Below are 20,272 nucleotides of genomic sequence, written 5' to 3'. Positions count from 1 at the left end.
TATTCCTTGGGAATGAAGTCTTTGATTTGAAGATTATTATATCTTGTTTAAAATTAGAACATAAATTTATAATTAAACATAAATGGAATCTCATTTAGAAGTATGAAATAATATTCTGTGTTTTTTTTCAGGCAATTATACTCTCAGAGTTGACTGTACACCCCTTCTGTACCAATTAGTGTATGAACTGACAAAAGAGGTATATTAGGAGATGTGTCTTCGTATGTTTTCTTTTGAATGGATAAATGAGTAATATGTCTTCTCCCCTAAATGAATGGTATTTTTAAGCTGGTGAGAGAACATTATTCAATCATATAAACAAGTCAAAACAAAATCTTTAATATGCTGTTTACCTATATGACATAACTAAGAAGACAGTATCACCAGTTTCTTTGTTCTAGTAATAGCCTTTATTAATAATTGTGTAAATAGTTACAATATGTATTTATCTGGTAGAGGTATTTGATACAGCAGAAAGAACACTGAGCTGGACTACAATGGCCTGGGGTTCAAAAACTGTCTTAGCTACTAATTCACTCATTCAGTAAATATTCATTGAGTGGTCACTATATGTCAGACTCTATAAAATGAATTATAGCAGCAATAGTGATAAAAGGACAAGGTCACTGAATTCAAAGACTTCGTAGTCTAGAGAGAACACAGACTGGTAAATGAGGAATTAGAGTTCACTAGAATATTTGATACCATGTATGATGGAGAAAAGTTAGGGGATAGAGAATATGAAATCCTGGGGTGGCTGGGGGCAGGTGAGGAACATAAGAAGAGGTTTACAGAGTCACTGATGCTTGGACTGTCAAATGAAGGGATGAAGAAGTAAGGGAGAGGGTATTCTAAGCAGAGGACACATTATCTAAAAAAGATGTGGAAGTATGAAAGAATATATTTCCTGATGTGTAGATAGCTCAGCATTGCCAAGCAAAAGGGAAAAAAAGTGGGAAAGATGGTAAGAAATGAGGCATAACAAATGGGCCAAGGAGTTCAGAAATCTGTTATGAGAAAAAATCATTAAAGAATTTCTAACAAAGTTGTGCATTGTTTTATATCAGTGTAGTGAATACATTAAGTAGCTGCAAGTCTAAAGGCAAAAAGGAAATAATTCTGCAAGCTTGCTAATCTCCCAGTAATTTATAAGTAATTTTATAAATATTAAATGAGTTATAGATATTAAAAAACTCCAAAATCTAAAGCACTCTGAATCTCTAAAACTCTATAATCTACTCATTTAATATCTGTGAGCATCATTTAAATAGTTCCTTGTGAAAGAATTGACCTGTCAAAATTTTCGCTTCAAGGTCAGCCTTAGATAACAATATGAAGTAGCTATCACTTCTCTCTGGGTACTATTAATATTTCCTAATCTTTCTTAATCTTACCAATCTCTTTTTACGTTAATGTCTTTAAAAACTAGTTTTCCAAATGAAACTCCTCGTATTTTCCTAATCACAATGCTCTAACCATCTTGGGTAGCTAATATCTTTAATCCTTTCATTGAAATGTTCCATAAAAGCATCTTATATAGAAGCTAGCTGAAAAGAAAATCTTTACTGAGGGAACATTTTTTGGAACAGGAGTTTATGGTTTGTGCTGTACTAGAGATAATCCCTGCCCTTGATGTCAGGAATGATAAGAATTTGGTGGTTGATAGAAGTTGATGTCTATGCCCCTTTGTACAAAGATAAATGCCTATCTATGAGCATGCTAAGACCCAGTAGACAAAAGAGACTTGTTTTTACTCTCCTATAAACTGATTATTACAATTTTATTAATTCCTAGTGTGTATTAGCACAAATAGTCAAGCCATATTAGTGACGTGAGGATAGGGTAGGAATGAGAGACAAGACTGAGCTTGGAGAGAAAGGCAGCTGCCTGATGGAGCAAGAGATGGGGCAAAGTATTGCTAAATAAGAGGAGGGCTATCAATTCTGACAATGCATATAGCTAAGATAAGACTGACCTTGCCAAGTATGGTGGCACATGCCTGTAGTTCCAACTAAGGCAGTAGGATCATCTGAGCTCAGGAGTGCACGCCATAGCAAAACCCTGACTCTCGGGGTGGGGGGAACTAATCTTGATTGCCTAGGTCAAAGGGATGTGATTTCTGATTAGTATTAGATGGGGACAGTATGATTAAGAAAATGAAGAGGATTTTTTTTTAAGTTTAAGGTGGTTTTTGTCTGGGGGTTGGGGGCTAGGGGAGGGATAGTAGGGAGTGGAGAGATTGGGAGGGATAGCATTAGGAGAAATACCTAATGTAGATGATGGGGGGATGGATGGATGCAGCAGGCATGTGTATACCTATGTAACAAACCTGCACATTCTGCACAGGTACCCCAGAATTTAAAGTATAATTTAATAAAAAATTTGCAAAAGAAAAAACAGTATAGTCAAGAAACATAAGAAAAATTGCTCATAAGAAAATGAAGAGGATTTTACTGGGAATTCAGTCTAAGCAGGAGGTAGAAACTGGAACAGAATCTCCCTCAACCATGAAGAATAGAACCCAGTTAGTTGGATAGAAATGAGCAGAACATCTCTGCAGCTGCTGCATGTTGGTAGGGAAGGATGTGCAGTGCCAAAGCTGTTTCTAAGCTGTGGATCCTATATGCAGTGATAAAGTACCATCCCATTCATCTTAAGCTAAGGGCAAGTGACCACTTCCCAGCCCTACCATTATTCTGTGGGAGAAGGCAGATTTACCACTGTTACCTTCTACTTGAAGGCTGACGTGGGCTTGTGTTATCAGTAAACACAACTCATTTGTGCCTCTTAGTAAGTGGGATGAGATTGAAACGGAAATTTTTCAAAAATACATGGCGGTATCCAACATCTTTATTAGATGCTCTTAAATTTAATTGCCATTTTCTCAGAAAGGCCTTACCTAGAGACACATCTATCTCCCATCCCCTATCCACATCTCTGTATAGCACTTTGATATTTTATTTTCAAATGCTTATTATAATTTTGTATTAAAAATTGTATTTGGTGTGTGTATCCCAGTTAGATTTAATTGTGAGGTCCAAGAGGGTAGAAACTATATCTCTCTTTCTGCATTTCTCTTCTGAGTTCAGAGCTTAGTAAATATCTATAGAAAACATTTTAAGAATAGTGGCACAGAAGTTAGAATAACCAACTCTGTCTAAAGGCCAGAGAAAATATCAGATTCTTATGTTAAGAAAGGTACCATTATCCCCATTTTTACAGGTGAGAAGACTGAGGTTCAAAGAGAGGAACCTTTGATTCACCAAGTTATAATCCTTTCACAGTTAGTTAAGTAGAGTCTGCCTTGGATGTATTTTTGAGCAAATCAGGGTTATAAACAAACAAGCAAATAAAATACGACCAATATGTGTAGCAGTCGAGATTTAAAATAGACCAGTTGGACTCCCTAGTCCATGGCCCACAATGTTTTCATCACATGGCCCTGCTCTTCTTAGAGTGTCAAAAGACAAAGCAAGTATAAGTTTGTAAATGTACTTTAATGAAAGAAATAAAAATGTTTATATACACACAAACATAGAAACTTTTAAAATTCCCAAGTAGTAATCTGAGGTAATGTAGACCTTTTAAAAAAAATCCATACAACTTTAACTTTGTATAAGACTTTCTAAAAGAATAATGCCCACTAACCTCTGCCTGCCCTGCAAAACCAAGACTTAAAGGTTAAGCTGAGCTTCAAATTATGTCACCTCTAATGTTCTGAGACTGCTTTGTAGGTCTTATTAGGCAAAAATAATTTACAAAAGCAAATGTTATATCTGAAGTATTCTCCAATGTCTTCCCACTAACAAATCTAAGCTGCCAAACATTAAAATGATGACATTGTAAAAACTTTAAATGCTATTTAAAGGTTCACCAAAATAAGCAGGAAATTACATCTTAGGTACATGGCAAAATTCCCAACACAGGTAGGCATCATGAATGAACAGTAATTTGGGCTAGATTTATTTCTTGCCATTTGCAAAAATAATTTCTCTATAAAGGAACTTATTTATACATGTATATAAATACATATATATGTCATTAAAAGTAGAAATGATGACAAATCACATATAGTTTTCTTTTGACATAAATATAGTTGTTTCTATCCCTAATTTCCAGTATTTGATTTATCTTTCTAGATCCCCAGCCCTGATGGTGGGTTTGAGAGTAAATCACTGTATGAAAGCTGGTTGGAAAAAGACCCTTCACCTGAAAATAAAAATTTGCCTAGGTAAGTTACTGGTATGCACCTTTCCTATCATAGGATAAATTATAAATTCCCCTCTACCTCCTGTTTCTCCAAACATGAAATTCTCAAATGTCTCATCAATAATTTGAGTCCAGAAAAGATAATAAAGAATTCCTGGCCTGGTGCGGTGATTCACACCTATAATCTCAGCACTTTGGGAGGCTGAGGTGAGTGGATTACCTAAGGTTAGACATTCAAGATCAGCCTGGCCTACATGGTGAAACCCTGTCTCTAATAAAAATACAAAATTAGCCAGGCATGGTGGCGGGCGCCTGTAATCCCAGTCACTCAGGAGGCTGAGACAGGAGAATTGGTTGAACCCAGGAGGCAGAGGATGCACTGAGCCGAGACTGCACCATTGCACTGCAGCCTGGGCAAGAGTGAAACTCCACCTCAATTAAAAAAAAAAAAAAGAATGAAAAAAAAAAAAAACAAAGGCTCCATTTAGCCTTTGTTTTGCTGGTAAGCCAGCACATGAAATCTTTCAGCCTGTATCAGAGCACAAATAGATACAGTTTTGCAAATTTTTAGTCCAAATAGTTTTGCTACATTATTAGTCACTAGTTGGCATTCTGGCATAAAATTTCATTTAGGTATGTATTAGGTGTATTAATATATAATATAACTTCAGATGATGATAATGAAGTTAAAAAACAAATGCTGGATTATTTGCTTGTAAATTTATTAAAGAGCATTATCAATAACCACTGAATTTTGTGATTAATTTAGAATATATATAAATATTTTTTGCCTCTTATTCATGCTACAGAAGCTTTCTTAAATTTATTTGTTTTCTTTTTTCCTAAACATTATGTACTAAAAAGTATCTATTTGTTTTCTACTGCAATGCCATTTCTAATACAGATTGAGCGTTCCTAATTCAAAAATCTGAAATCTGAAGTGGTCCAAAATCCAAAACTTTTTGAGCACCAACATGATGTCACAAGTGGAAAATTCCACCCATTATAGTACTTAAGACAAATGTTGTTTCGTACACAAAATTATTTTAATTATTATATAAAATTAAATTCAGGCTATGGATATAAGGTATATTTGGAACATAAATGAATTTTGAGTGTAGACTTGGGCCCCATCCCCAAGATATCTCATTACATATATGTAAATATTCATAGTCTGAAAAAAATCTGAAATCCAAAATACTTCTGGTCCCATTTCATATGGGATACTCAACATGTACAAGCACATAATAGTAAGTTTATAGCTTTATTCCTCATTTCAAATTGGTCTTGTGAAAGTTTGAATGTGGATCCACTATAAAAGTTTCACATGCCAATTCAACAAAAATAGTAATATACAAAAGTGATTTTTAAAACATTGAAGCACTCAGTCTCAAAAACACATATAATAATCTAATCATTTGGAAATATATAGTTATGTTTTGAATGCACATGCAATTTTATATTCTGCTTTCATGACTTACCACTATTTTACAAAAAATTTGTCATGTCTTACATCTTATGTGTGTATGTGTATATATATATATATATATATGTGATAGAGCAGTAGAGGTTTCTTAATCATATGCAAAGAAATAAATTATAATTAGATTTATTTCTAAAATCAAATAAGGCATCATATTTAGATTATTTATGATCTTAAATGTAGACTTTTTAATGGCAATTTTCTTTTTCTTTTTTTTTTTTTTTTTTTTTGAGTGGAGTCCTGCTCTGTTGCCCAGACTGGAGTGCGGTGATGCAATCTCAGCTCACTGCAACCTCCACTTCCCAGTTCAAGCAGTTCTCCTGCCTCAGCCTCCTAAGTAGCTGGGACTACAGTTGTCCGCCACCAAGCCCAGCTAATTTTTGTATTTTTAGTAGAGACAGGGTTTCACCACACTGGCCTGGCTGGTCTCAAACTCCTGACCTTTTGACCTGCCCCTCTTGGCCTCACAAAGTGCTGGGATGATGATCTCTGAGAGCCGGGCCCATGTCTTTGTTGTTTTCCCCTCTAAACAAAAATGTAAATGCTGAAAACATGATAGAAAGCATCATCACCAGGCTGCAGTCTTTGGTGGCACAGCCCAATTTAAATATAGGTTGGTGCAAAAGTATTTGCCATTTTTGCCATTACTTTTAATTTTCTTTCTTTCTTTTTTTTTTTTTTTGAGATGGAGTTTTGCTCTTGTTACCCAGGCTGGAGTGCAATGGCGCAATCTTGGCTCACCGCAACCTCCGCCTCCTGGGCTCAGGCAATTCTCCTGCCTCAGCCTCCTGAGTAGCTGGGATTACAGGCACACACCACCATGCCCAGCTAATTTTTTGTATTTTTAGTAGAGACGGGGTTTCACCGTGTTGACCTGGATGGTCTCAATCTCTTGACCTTGTGATCCACCCACCTTGGCCTCCCAAAGTGCTGGGATTACAGGCGTGAGCCACTGCGCCCAGCCTTAATTTTCAGCATTACTTTTAATTTTACAGCAATTTTCCAGAAGATTATGAAAAAATGTCTTGAGGGTGGTTGACCTTTTTAAAATTCTTGTAAATGTAACATGTAATTTCTTGCTATTCTCGGGACAGAATTCCTTGTCCCGTCTATTTAATTTTGTATCATTTACTTGTTTCTGTATCTCTCTCTCTCTCTCTCTCTCTCTCTCTCTCTCTCTCTCTCTGTGTGTGTGTGTGTGTGTGTGTGTGTGTGTGTGTGTGTGTGTATTGCATTCTATATTTAGAATCAGTAAGCTGGGATCTGGAAGTGACTTTGAAGCTTATTTTCAGAGACTTGGAATTGCTTCAGGCAGAGCTCGTTACACTAAGAATAAGGTAAGCCATTTTATCAGTTTGAATACATGACATTTCATCTACAGTCCTTTAGTGAGGGATGTCACTGAGTAGTTGGGCACCAGATACCTGGTGGATGTAGCCTCGGAAGAGGTCCCAGGGATAGAGATAGACTGCATGTCCCTTTGCAGATGGACAAGGAAGTAATTTGAGTAATTTTGTGAACATTTCATTGTTATGGCTAATCAAAGAAATGGTGATTCACAAGGTAATGTCAGACACTTAGCTGGTTATCAGTACTAAGTAGTTCACATCCTTTTCTTAATTTGTCAGAAAAATCTCATTCTCTAGCCTAGTCTTGCAGGTTCTGCTGTGCTTTTCAGGAGGAAAAATGCAGTTGGAGAATATATTTTGGTCAAGGGAAGTCTTAGGGCAAGATTCATTATTGTCAGTAGCTCCTCTTCGTATTCCCACTTCTGCCTGTCACCTGAGTCAAGGATACTTGGTTGGGAAATAAAGCAAGTTCCTCTTTTTAACTTGATCCTCTTTTCTATTCTGCACTGACTGGTTTGCACCACTGCCACACAGACATCCTGATGATATGCAAGTTCTTGAATATAACCAACATATCCCATATTTGCTCATCAATGTTATAAATTATTTCATAAACCAAATGGAAGATTACAGTAGCAGACACAGATTTGTCATAGATTTTAATCAGTCTTCAAATCATAATTGCAGTACCTAAATCTTGCTTGCTCATTATATATATATATATCTTGCAAATTTGAATATTCAGAATACAACAAAGAAATGAAAGCAACTCAACCCAAAATAGAGAGATAAACTCAGTAAACTAACATTTATTACATTTAATATGTAAAAGATGCATTTTAACTCTTTTTCAAGGCCTGTTCACTTTTATACTTTGTCTTCTGTAATTTGATCAGTTATCTGTTTTCTAAGACCACTTTAGATTAGAAGCAGACAATTAGATAGAAGAAGGACTGACACAGGGATTGCTTTTTAGTGATATTAAAAGCAGTAAGAACAATAGCCCTATAGCAAGAAAGCAAATGGTAAAAACTAAAATTAGAATAGGCAGACCGTAGAACCAAAAAAAATTTATAAAGTATACTACTATGTAATAATTCATATTCATAATAGTACTTTTAATTATGTAATAAAGCTTAAATGACATTTAAATATGCACTGCTCTGGAAGGAAGAGAAGGTACTGAAATAAATCATCCTTAAGCTCTATACTTAGCTGCCTAGAACCTTTTTTTTAACTAATCAATTGATAGGTAACTTTGAACTGTGCTGAGGTGCAATTTGAATATGTATTCCCTAATTTTACTTATTGAAGATACAACAAGGAAAATATTCAAGGTGTAGCATTTTGAATGAAGGTTACATACATTATAAAATAAATATGAGAAAATTTTTGAAATCAGTGAATATTTTATTACATTGTTTTAGTTATTAGCTTTTTGCCTCATTGTGATAAAACTCAGGGTGTTATATGGTTGTATTTTTTCTTTTTCTTTTTTCAAATTTTTAGTAGAGATGGGGTTTCTCCATGTTGCCTAGGCTGGTCTCGAACTCCTGAGCTCAGGCAGTTGGCCCGTTTCAGCCTCCCAAAGTGTTAGGATTACAGGTGTGAGCCACCATGCTTGGCTGGTTGCATTTTTTCTATAGTTATTTTTATGTTTACATAAAAATATTATAACTTGAGTATTTAAGGTTTATTTATACTTGCCTCCCCCCATTTTTTTTTAGAAAACAGATAAGTACAGCAGCTACCCAGTGTACCACACAATTTATGAGACATTTGACTTGGTAGAGAAATTTTATGACCCCACATTTAAAAAGCAACTTTCTGTGGCTCAGTTACGAGGAGCACTGGTATATGAGCTTGTGGATTCTAAAATCATTCCTTTCAATATTCAAGACTATGCAGAAGCTTTGAAAAACTATGCAGTGAGTATCTATAATCTATCCAAGAAACATGACCAACAATTGAGAGACCATGGAGTATCGTTTGGTAAGAAATAGTTGCGCTGATATTTTACAGTCTTTAAGGTAGAGCTTGAAGATGTTATCTCCTATCATGAACAATGCGTATTGTTTCATCCTAGATTACATATTTGCCTTACGTATTTTGACTTCTACACAAAAACTTTAAACAAACACCTATTGAAGAGTCTAATTTAATCTGGCATGTATCAAATGAATCCATTATGGCTGAGTTATTACCACAAACATTGGGATGGTAAACATTTTTCCTATATTACGGCCTTTAAAAATTTTTACTAGGAATAGCATTTGAAAAATGTCACGGTATTTTTAAATACCGAGAAGTAGAGAAAGCCATAAATTCTATTACATACATATTATTAATTATTATCATCATGATTATTACTGCATATATCTTTTAGTGTTTGTCTATATGAAACGTTTTTTACTTGGTCATAAGCATTATATCCTTTTATTAATGACTGTTTAGTGGTTGCCCTTCTGCACTGTGCATCTCCTCTACAGCAGGGATGAATCATAAAGTAGTGTATGTAGTAGAATTCAGGGTTGGGTTTGGAAGTGGATTGCCTGCTTCAGACACTAGCTTTACCATTTTTTCACTGTGTGACCTTTGGAAAGTTACTTAACTTCTCTATGTGTTAGCTTTCATATAATGAAATGATAAAAAAGAATATATTAAGTTTCAAAGGTCATTGTGGAGATTCAGTTAGGTAACATATAGAAGTTGTGGCAGGTGGCACTTAGTGCTCATTAAATGTTACCTATTATTGCTGTTTTATTACAACCTTTGTTTTTTATTATTCAAGGGGAACATATTTTTAGTATGTGCCTAAATTATCAAATATGCACTAAGTTTCTATTGTGTATTAAGTACTACGTTTTTGCCTGGGAGATAGAAGTATGTATAAGGCACAGTCATAGTCCTAAAACAGCTTGAAGTCTCATGTGGGGAAGAAGGCAATATGCAGAGAATAGGATATTATGGGGGTATGTAGAGAGTGCTGCAAGAACACAGAGAATGGGTATGAAATAGTAATGACTTCTGAATATGATTATATAAAGGATCAGTATTAGTAATCTTTATGAGGTTATAAATAACAGCAAGTACTGTGGTCTAGAAAAAAGTGAAGCAAAGAAAATGTGATTATATCAATACAATTGGAGTATCTCTGCGATGATGGGGGAAATAAGGAGATAAAACCAAAAAATGAGCAGAGCCTACAGCAAAATGGACATTCATAGTTCTGTGGCTATTCAGCATCCAGTTGTCTTCCCAAATGCCCTGAATTCCTTTTGGTGAATGATCTCTTACCAGTTTGTATAAGTCAGGGTCCAATTAAGAGACAGAAAGTACACAGTAACAGTGGAAGGGCTTTCTTCATACAAGATTAATTCCCCCACCGACTTACCTTCTTAGAGGCCTGGTTTCCCTGTCATATTTTCAAAAATCACCATTACTATTGGTGGCTATCCATTAGATTAATTATTCTTATAGCTTTTCTATTTCAAAAAAAAAATTTCTTCTGCCTGATGTGTCCCAGTTTCTTCACAATCAAAATTCCTCATTTAATGCCAGGCAAAAATGGTTCCTGAGGAAACACCTATTAGTGTAGGAATGAAGGTATGATTGATGAAATAAGTGAATGAATACATAATCTGCACTCTCTGTCTATAGTTCTTTACCTCTTAATAGCCAATCCACTGTGCTGTCTTATGTCCTTTCTACTCTAGTAAAACTGCTCTTGCCAAAGTTGTCATTGACATGTGTCACTAAATCCCAAGAATACGTTTCAGTTCTCTATCTTGACTTTTGTCCTGCATTTGACATTTAAAATTCTGTCTTCAGCATTCTTTTCTCATAGTTTCCATTGCATCTATTATTACATTATTTGGTTTGAAGATGGTTTAAAAACAATTAAAACTTAAGGAAAATCTAGAACTAAAAGATTGCTTTTAAAAAATAGTGATCATACTTATACTGAATGTACTACTTCCTAGCTAAAGCACTTACAGTTCAGGTTTTCTATTAGGTCAGACCTAATACAAATTAGGTAATAGAAATAGAAACAAAAATCCTTTCTATTAGGTGTGACCTAATAGATCCTGAGCTGTAAGTGCTGTATCTATAAAATGAATATCGTATTTCCTGCTTTGTTTATACCACAGGATTGATGCAAGCAACAAATCAATAATGTATATTTAAAGTCCTGTGTAGAAAATATGGAAAATAACTACACTGTTGTAATAAAAAAAATGATATACAGTCAGCCCTCTCTATTGGTGAGTTTTGCATCCATATATTCAGCCAACTGCAAGCCACAAATATTCAGAAAAACAAAAATCCACTAAGTTCCAAAAAAGCAAAACTTGAATTTGTTGTGCTCTGAGCACTACAGTGAATGTACATGAAGGAAGTGATTTATAGACATTGTATTAGGTATTATAAGTAATCTAGGGATGATTTAAAGTATAGGGGAGGATGTGTATAGGTAACAGGCAAATAGTATGCTATTTTATATAAGGGAGTTGCTTCTATGGAATATGATATCTGCAGGGTTTCTGGAACCCAGGCCCCATTGAAACTGAGGTATGACTGTACTGAGAACCTAATCACTTTCCATAGAAGCATTGTGAATTAAGGAAGACTTTGACCAGACCAAATCTGATCCTCTTTCTCAGTATTTGGATATATCAGTTTGTCACAGCTTAGCTGTTGAACAAGATTTAAATACACTATTTGAAAACAAGAATTTGTATTTTTTTGCCTTGCAGTAATTAGAGAATCATAGCTGATACATAGCTGTGTCCAGTGTCTAGCATATAGTTGTTGTCTCAGTGTGTATTTGAATGATGAATAAATTAAGAATGCTGGGTTTCTGGTAAACTCTGGGTTAAGGAATTATTTGTATCCTAGATTTTTGAAAGTTATTTTCTTTAAGAACCAATTTTGCTGTTTTTTGCTTTCATACAATATTTGTTATATTTTCTGCTGATTTTCATGGATCTGCAAGAAGACTCAGTAGAAAAATGGCTTTGGCATCTATGTGGTCATGTCAGTCTGGAATAGGGAGGGTGGGAAGCAAAGCCCTGAAATGTGTAGCACGTGTGCTAATTTCTCTTCTGCCTTTCTATTTTTAAAAAAGACTCTTTATTTTCTGCTGTGAAAAACTTCTCAGAGGCCGCTTCAGACTTTCATAGACGACTTATACAAGTTGATCTTAACAAGTAAGTTTCAAATACCTACCTTTTTTTTTTTTTAAGCAATCTGGTTACTAGAATGAATTGTTTTCACTCATATCAGCCTTAACTCCTAAATCACTGCTATTCAAATTACAGTCTGCAAACCAGCAATAGGAGTAGTACCTGGTAACTTGTTAGAAAGGTAGAATATCAGTCCCCACACAAGACATAATGAATTAGAATTCTGCGTTTTAACACCGCCGCCCCCCCCCCCACCATCCAATGATTTAAAGTAACAATAAAGTTTGGGAAGCATTGCTCTCAATGGTAGACTAAAATCTCATCCCAAAGAGACAGGAGCCAAAAGGACACATTGTTAGGAATTTGCATGATGACAGTTCTGACAATAGATGGAAATTCATAGCTTTATGGGTTTAAGGGCATTTGTAATATATTTTGCTAGTGCTTTGTCCAGTACTCCTAAGTACCCATTTAAAAATTCTTTTATCATTGATAATTTTTTTGCATTTTATTTCTTTCCACTTTTAAATTGAAAAGTTTTTAAAGTACAAAGTAAATACCATGTAGCAAGCATAAATTTATCCACAGTAGAGTCCATGTCACGTTTATTTTTTCAGACTTAATCAGAATAAACTTTGGCACTTCCCATATTGGAAGAAAGCTGTATCAGTTATTTTAAGGGACCTCATTCTCCTTTGGATTGTAGGGGAGCCCAGGGAACTTATTCAGCTCCCCAAAGGGAAATTCTGAGTGTAAAAAGTATTCCCTATCCATTGTGTTCAGCTATCTCTTACCCACCTTACAGACTTGTGAAACCATTCACTCTTTGTTATCCACCTTTATCTGCTCCTTTTTAATGCAGAATTGAAAGACTTATTAGGAATAACTTAAGAGTTCACTCTGTCTACCTTTCCAGGAGGCCTGGCTATCTTCTTAGAAAGAAGTAAAGAATGTCTTTGAGTTCTTTTTGATTGGTGTGTGATCTAGAAAAATATAACAAACAATTTAGGTCTCTCTCCTGACTGTAAATATTACAAAGATGACCCTGCTATTGTTTGTAGCTCACCACATAAAGCATTACCATGTTAATATTCATTTTGTTAAAAATTTATCACTTTTAGAAATGAATTTTCCCAAGCCTTGTTTTTATTTAATATTATTTTGAAACATGAATGTAGTTTGGTTTATAATTATATATATGTTCTTCTCGAAGTCCCATTGCAGTGAGAATGATGAATGACCAACTGATGCTCCTGGAAAGAGCATTCATTGATCCCCTTGGTTTACCAGAAAAGCCATTCTATAGGTAAGGAAACAACAGGTGATCCACTAAAGGGCACCAAATACATCACTGTGACCAAAACCAGCATACCTGAAGTCAGCTTTAATGCCATTAGATGGGTGAAAGGCAAATATGTACACTGAAGGGAATTTGGGTAAGATTGTGCATCTAATAATAGTATAATACATACTCGAAAAATAAATTTCATATTGTTTATTGCTCTGCTGTGAGTGAAAATGGTAAAGGCTAGTTAAAAAAGAACTCTAACAAAATCTTCAAACTGTATAATCTTAAAGGGAATTTTAGAGCTCATCTAGTTCAACCTTCTACATGAATCATTTCTATAGAATCTCAGATAAATAGTTATCCAGTCTCTGAATCTTCCAGTGATGGGAAGCTTACTACCTCATGAGGAAGCCCATTTCACTTTATGAAAGGTCTAATTATTAGAAAGTTTTCTTCATAAAGATGTAACATCTATTTTCCTGTAATATTTTTCTCTTTGAGTTTGTTCTGTTATTCAAAGTCAAATAAAATCAGTCTAGCTCTGTTTCCATATAATATTTTAGGTTTTTGAGATGGTTCTCAACGATGGTTAGATTTCATTTCTTGACTTTAAAATGGTGCAAAGGCAATATACATTAAGCAGAAACCATACTTCAAGTACCCATACAACCATTCTGGGTTTCATATTCAACATGAGATATTCAACACTTCCTTATAGAATAGACTTTGCGTTAGATGATTTTGCCCAACTGTAGGCTAATGTAAGTGTCCTGAGCACACTTAAGGTAGGCTAGGCCAAGTTATGATCTTTGGTTGATGAGGCATACTAAATGTATTTTTGACTTGTGACATTTTCAGTTTATGATGGTTTTTATCAGGACACAACCCACTGTTAAGTCAGGAAGCCTCTGTATTCCATTTTCCTATCTGTATCTCTGCAGCATGTTCTCTTTCAGTGTTGTGGCTCCATGCCTTTGGATGATCTCTGTTTGCTCAAGGTCCTTTTTAAACAGTTGTTCTCTAGTAGAAATTAGAAAGGTCCTAAAATTCAAAGCCAGAAAATCTGTATTCCAATTCACTTGCAGATATGTGATTTAGAGCAAGTAACTCCTAGGGTTTTCCCATCTGAATTAAGATGATGATAATTGCTACTTTACAAGGCTATAATCAAATAACATGCAAACAATAATAATAAAGGTCTATATGTTACCTTTCTTATACATGTTAATGATTAACATTTAGATAATTACAAGCACAGGTTTTTAGAACCCATCTCTGCCACACACACACATCTTAGTTTTTTTTTCCCAAGTACTTACTATTATGAAAAGTATTGACACAGTATGGATGTCCTTGTGTCCTATTTGAACATTTGTTAATATCATTGTAATCACCTGGGATTGCAGGGTAAAAGGTAAACACATTTTCAAATTTAATTAGGTTATTGCCAAACTGTCCTCCAATATGTCCTACCATATTTTCAAAAATGCATTTTGAACTATTAGCTGAATATTAAGATTATATTTTAATGCTAATTCTTATTTTTGTTTTAGTCTACTGCAGTAGTATGGAAATAAGTTCTTCCTTAATGATCATAAGGATTACTTTACAGATTGATACGACATATTGCACTTTTCCCAATAACTGCTGAGAGAAATGTAGCTATAATACCAATTCCAGCTACCCAGAATTTCTCATTTGTCTTAAATAATTTAATTCAAAATAATTTTTTTCTCATCGGGCAATGTAGATCAGGTTAAAAATGATCTTGTAAATCTAATAAAATCTGAAAGTAAAAATTTTCAGTATGTGTAATGGATGAATGACATTTTTAAGATCTGCTATTTCATGAACCTCGAGAAAGGAGAGATTACCAAATACGTAGTGTAATAAAACTGTTCTAGCATGTAGAATTTGATAATTAGACTAAGAAAATTAGACTAATCTGATGTATATATGTATAGCCATTATATATATGTATATGCATTATATATGTATTGTTAAAAGAAAAACCTTAGCCAAATTATATTTAACAACATTTAATTGAGCAAAGAATAGTAGACTCAGAGAGACCCCAGTGCAGCCACGTGATGGATGAGGATTTATAGACAGCAAAAGGAAAGTGACATACAGAAAACGGAAATGAATTACAGAAACAGCCAGATTGGGTATAGCTCAGAGTTTACCTTATTTGAACACAGTTTGAATTGCCCCCCTTGATTGGCCAAAACTTGGTGATTGGCACAAGAGTAGATTCAGTTTGTTGACAACTCCATTTAGGTTATTGTTCACTATGTACAGAGAAACCTTTAGGCTGAACTTAAAATATTTAAGGAAGCAGCTTTAAGTTAAACTTGATTTAAGAGTTGAGATTCAGTAATGAATAAATCATAGAACATTGTACATATTTTAAAATAAAATGTTTTTAGTATGGAATATATAAAACATTTATCTTAAAATTCAGAAGCATAACTAAATGTTTACTGTGAATAAAAAACATGTGTCTTAGTCCATTTCTGCTGCTATATCAAAATACCTGAGACTGGGTTATAACAAAAATTTATTACTCACAGTTCTAGGCTCTGGGAAGTACAAGATTGGTGTCAGCCAATTCAATGTTTGATGAGCACCTGTCCCATACATGGCATTATTTTCAGGGTGTCCTCAGTTGGCAGAACAGATGGAAGGGCTAGCTAGCTTCCTTCATTGTCTTTTATAAGGGCTCTAATCCCTTAATACTGTCACATTGGAAATTAAATTTCAACATATAAATTTGGAGAATGAACACATTCAGACCATAGTAGCATGCTTGATAAATTTTGCAAACTTGATTATTTTTGAGTTGTGGGTAATACATTGAAACTATCACAACAATGACGAATAAGTAATAAATCCTTCCTTATCTACCACTGAGTTCATTTTCTATATTCTTTCACTCCTCCTGTTTTTTCCCTAATGAAAGTTCCACATAAATTAATTATTCTGTGTGGTAAGCATAATAATGGCCTCCCAAAGATGTCTATTTTCTAAACCCCAGAACATTTGAATATGTTACATTACATGACAAAGAGGACTTAAGCTGGCAGATGGCATTTAAAGTTACTAATCAGCTGACTTTAAAATAGGAACAGCATTCTGAATTCTACTGGTGGCCCCAATGATGTAATCACAAAGGTCCTTAAAAGTCTTCCTATGAGAGTCAGGCAGGAGAGAGAGTTAGGGCAATGCCACTGAGGAAGACTCAGTCTGAAATGCAGTTGTGGATTTTGATGGTGAAGGAATGTGAGAGGCCTCTAGAAATTGGAAAAGCAAGGAAAAGGACTCTCCCCCTCCTTCCTCCAGGAAGGAATGTGGCCCTGATCATACTTTGATTTTAGCTCAGTGAGACTTATGTTAGACTTTTAACCTATAGAACTGTAAGATAAAATCGTGTTTTTTAAGCCATTAAGTTTGTGGTAATTTGCACAGCAGGAATATAAAATGAACACACTCTGTAATGTAATCTAAAAAGGATTAAAGCTTACTTTTCTTGCAAACATCAAGTGAAATACTGTAAAAGTCTTTAAAAACTGCAAAGCCACTTGATTATGAAATTCTAAAAACATTTGCATTATCATAACTCATCAGTGAACAATTACTATGTACTGAGGAAAAGGTTGAGGGAAAAAGAAAGACCATGAAGTGTTGACTGTATTTTATAGTCTGCTACAGTAGTTCTTGATACCTCTTAAAAATTCAGAAATGTTCATTTTGGAGGGTAATTAAATCATCATATACTTGAAACCCTGAGAACTAGACCACAGTTGGAATTGTTATGGGACTAAAATAGCTATTTGAGTCCACCAATTCACAGAAGGGTATTTGAATTCTTAAGCATTACCAATTATCGATCATTTCTTTTAGTTCACTGCCTGCTTCTTATCTGAGAGAATTATGAAAAGGATTTAGCTTCAAAATAATAGCTAATGATTTTTACAACAATGTGAGGACAGTACTTTTATCACCACCATTTTTAAGAGAACAGGCACAGGGAGGTTAAATAAACAGTGCAAGGCCACAAGGCTGATAGTGGACAGTATTCTGGTGATAGTAAATTTGCTAGTATTCTGCAGTCTCACTCTACAACCCACTCAGTCACTACTCTATGCAGTCTATATTATTTCAATTATTTTACACATCTGGGACAAGTTTAGATAAGCTAGCCAATTTTCCAAAGGTCACTGAGATATTAAATGCCAGATCAATGATTCAAAGGTTATTCTATTCCTACATCAATTTTTTTTTTTTGCTATATTCTTCGTTTACAATTCTCCCAAAGTGGGTAAGTATACTGAGGCATACCTATGACTTGTACCTCTAATTTCTTGACTCATATACAGGTCAGGATACCAATGCCTATCAACAGCTTAGCACTTATACTGATTTGAATAAAAAATACCCATCTGAGACCATAAATTTAAAAGCCAAGATAATAAATCCTGATGTACACTGGTAAATCTGAATGAGTATTATATAGATTTGTCATCGATTATTAATACTGACTTATATGGAGCTATGTATTGCTTTATATAGATTTATTCTAGAATAAGCTCTGGGATTGGACTATTGGACCTAATTCCTGATATATTTAATAAAATATATCCCTTTCTGGAAAGCAAAGTACTACAAACTTATTGGGGAAAGAATTAGCTTGATCCCTTGAGTTACTTACATTGAAGTAGAAAAGCAATTACAAAACTTTCTTTCTAGATCAAAAGTTGGGTGTCTTTGTGGGCAACCCACATATAATTGTTCTACCTTTGTGGAATGGACTTCATTATCCTTGGCATTTGTGACATTTTGGAATAAAGACTTCTATAAACAATTGCTTTTTAATGTTTAAAAAGTATTGGGAACAATTGTCATTCTTGTTTAATCTATTTTTAAAAAGCAACACAAAAATAATCTCTTTCAATCTGCTTTTATTAAAAATATCCGTATACTTACATATTATCATGCTTTTGAGTGTTCATGGGCAGCTGAATGATTATTCTGCACAACTTACAAGAACCTACTTCTTTCCAACTGTTTTGGGTTTGCAACATGGTTAATGATTGGTGAGATATGTCTTAGAAAATGCATATTTTAGCTCCTTTCTTGGCTTAAATTTATAATTTGCATAAATATCTCAAATCAGTTGTCTTCCTGTTGTAGTTACAAAAGTGAATGTCACAAGGAAACATAATGTGGTCTAAGAAAAGGAAACAAAAAGCATATGAAATATATGTATACACTTTAGTTCAGTTTGCCTTTTTTTTTTTTTTGTTTTAGGCACATCATATTTGCTCCAAGTAGCCACAACAAATATGCTGGAGAATCATTTCCTGGCATCTATGATGCTATCTTTGATATTGAAAATAAAGTCGACTCTCGTTTGGCCTGGAAAGAAGTAAAGAAACATATTTCTATTGCAGCTTTTACAATTCAAGCAGCAGCAGGAACTCTGAAAGAAGTGTTATAGGAAGCTCTCACGTGGGTAGCCATTAAAGGTACTGCTCAAAGTCTGAGGATAAAATTCACCTTTCTGATAACTTATGAAGCCAGGGTGTTCTACAGTCTTGCTGTCATGTTTTGATTATAGGCTTTGACCTTGCTCATCTGCAAAGCGTTTCTTTCTTCTTAAAAAAAAAATAATTACATTAGCAAAGTGTTAATCTAATGAAATTAAAAATTCCTCTTTTGGCAGAATGAGAAAGTAAAATTCCCTAAATTATAGCAAGGAACTTGAATTCTCAAACATGGTGAGTGTGGGAATGTACAATGGTAAAACCACTTCTGAAAACAGTTTGGCAGTTTCCTATAAAGTTAAACATATACTTTTACTTTGTAACTCCAGAATTCCACTTCTAGGTATATATTCAAGAGAAGGAAAAACAATGATCACAGCAATACTTGAATGCATGTTCACTGCATCTTAAAAGTGGAAACAACTTAAATGTCCAATAACAGATGAACAGATAAACTGTGGTATATCCACAATAGACTACTATTCAGCAATAAAAATGATATAACTTTCAATAAATGCAATATTACTGGCAGATATTGTTGAAGGAAGAAAGCCAGACACAAATAACTACATAGTATATGCTTCTATTTAGATGAAGTGGCAAACTAATCTGTGGTGTTAGAAATTAGATGAGTGATTGCCTGGGCAAGTGACAGGTTGGGGAGGATGGCTGCAGAGAAGTATGAAAAAACTTTCTCCAATAGATGAGAATTTTCCCTATCTTGATCTGAGTGGTAAATTGTAAACTTAAAATATATACATGATTTACTGTATGAAAATTAAGTCTCAATAAATGTGATTAAAAAAAAGTCTGGCAAGGAAATCAGAGTAATATACCTTCTCTTGTGAAATCACCATTAAGTGTGGTCAGGAAAAAGCCAGTAATATTCACATATTTAATAATTTCAGCTCTACTTAATAAACACTAAGTCTGACGGGTGATGAAAATAGCTACTACAGTTTTCACACTCTAACTCCTATAAAGAATATATATCAGAGTCTGCAAACTTTTATGCAGATCCCAATGACTCAATTACAAGTAAACTATGATTAAAACTTCAATAAACTTGGTTGTTCCTCTGCTACACCAAAACAAGTCAAGAATTAAAAATCACAAGAGCCGTCATAGGAAGGCACAAAAACTAAAATAGGAAGTGACAGCTCAAAGCTTAACTACAAGGAAACACTACCCGTTACCCTTGCTCCCAGGAC

General features: G+C 34.4%; 1 protein-coding gene across 3 annotated transcripts in view; it reads left to right on the top strand.

The window, feature by feature from the left end:
* Positions 1–19,428, top strand: part of NAALAD2 (N-acetylated alpha-linked acidic dipeptidase 2) — a 58,572-nt gene extending 39,144 nt beyond the window's left edge. For all 3 annotated transcript variants that reach the window (XM_009007268.6, XM_002754718.7, XM_078339236.1), the window contains 7 exons: positions 132–199; positions 4,140–4,231; positions 6,939–7,029; positions 8,769–9,033; positions 12,170–12,251; positions 13,441–13,533; positions 18,826–19,428. In XM_009007268.6, the coding sequence (XP_009005516.4) occupies positions 132–199; positions 4,140–4,231; positions 6,939–7,029; positions 8,769–9,033; positions 12,170–12,251; positions 13,441–13,533; positions 18,826–19,015 (881 nt within the window). In that variant the 3' untranslated portion in view covers positions 19,016–19,428. The remainder of the gene's footprint in view (positions 1–131; positions 200–4,139; positions 4,232–6,938; positions 7,030–8,768; positions 9,034–12,169; positions 12,252–13,440; positions 13,534–18,825) is intronic.
* Positions 19,429–20,272: the final 844 nt, after the last annotated feature.

Source organism: Callithrix jacchus, chromosome 10 (assembly GCF_049354715.1).
Source record: "Callithrix jacchus isolate 240 chromosome 10, calJac240_pri, whole genome shotgun sequence".
In the NCBI taxonomy this organism is placed as follows: Eukaryota; Metazoa; Chordata; class Mammalia; order Primates; family Cebidae; genus Callithrix; species Callithrix jacchus.
This window is presented reverse-complemented; position numbering and strand designations above follow the sequence as displayed.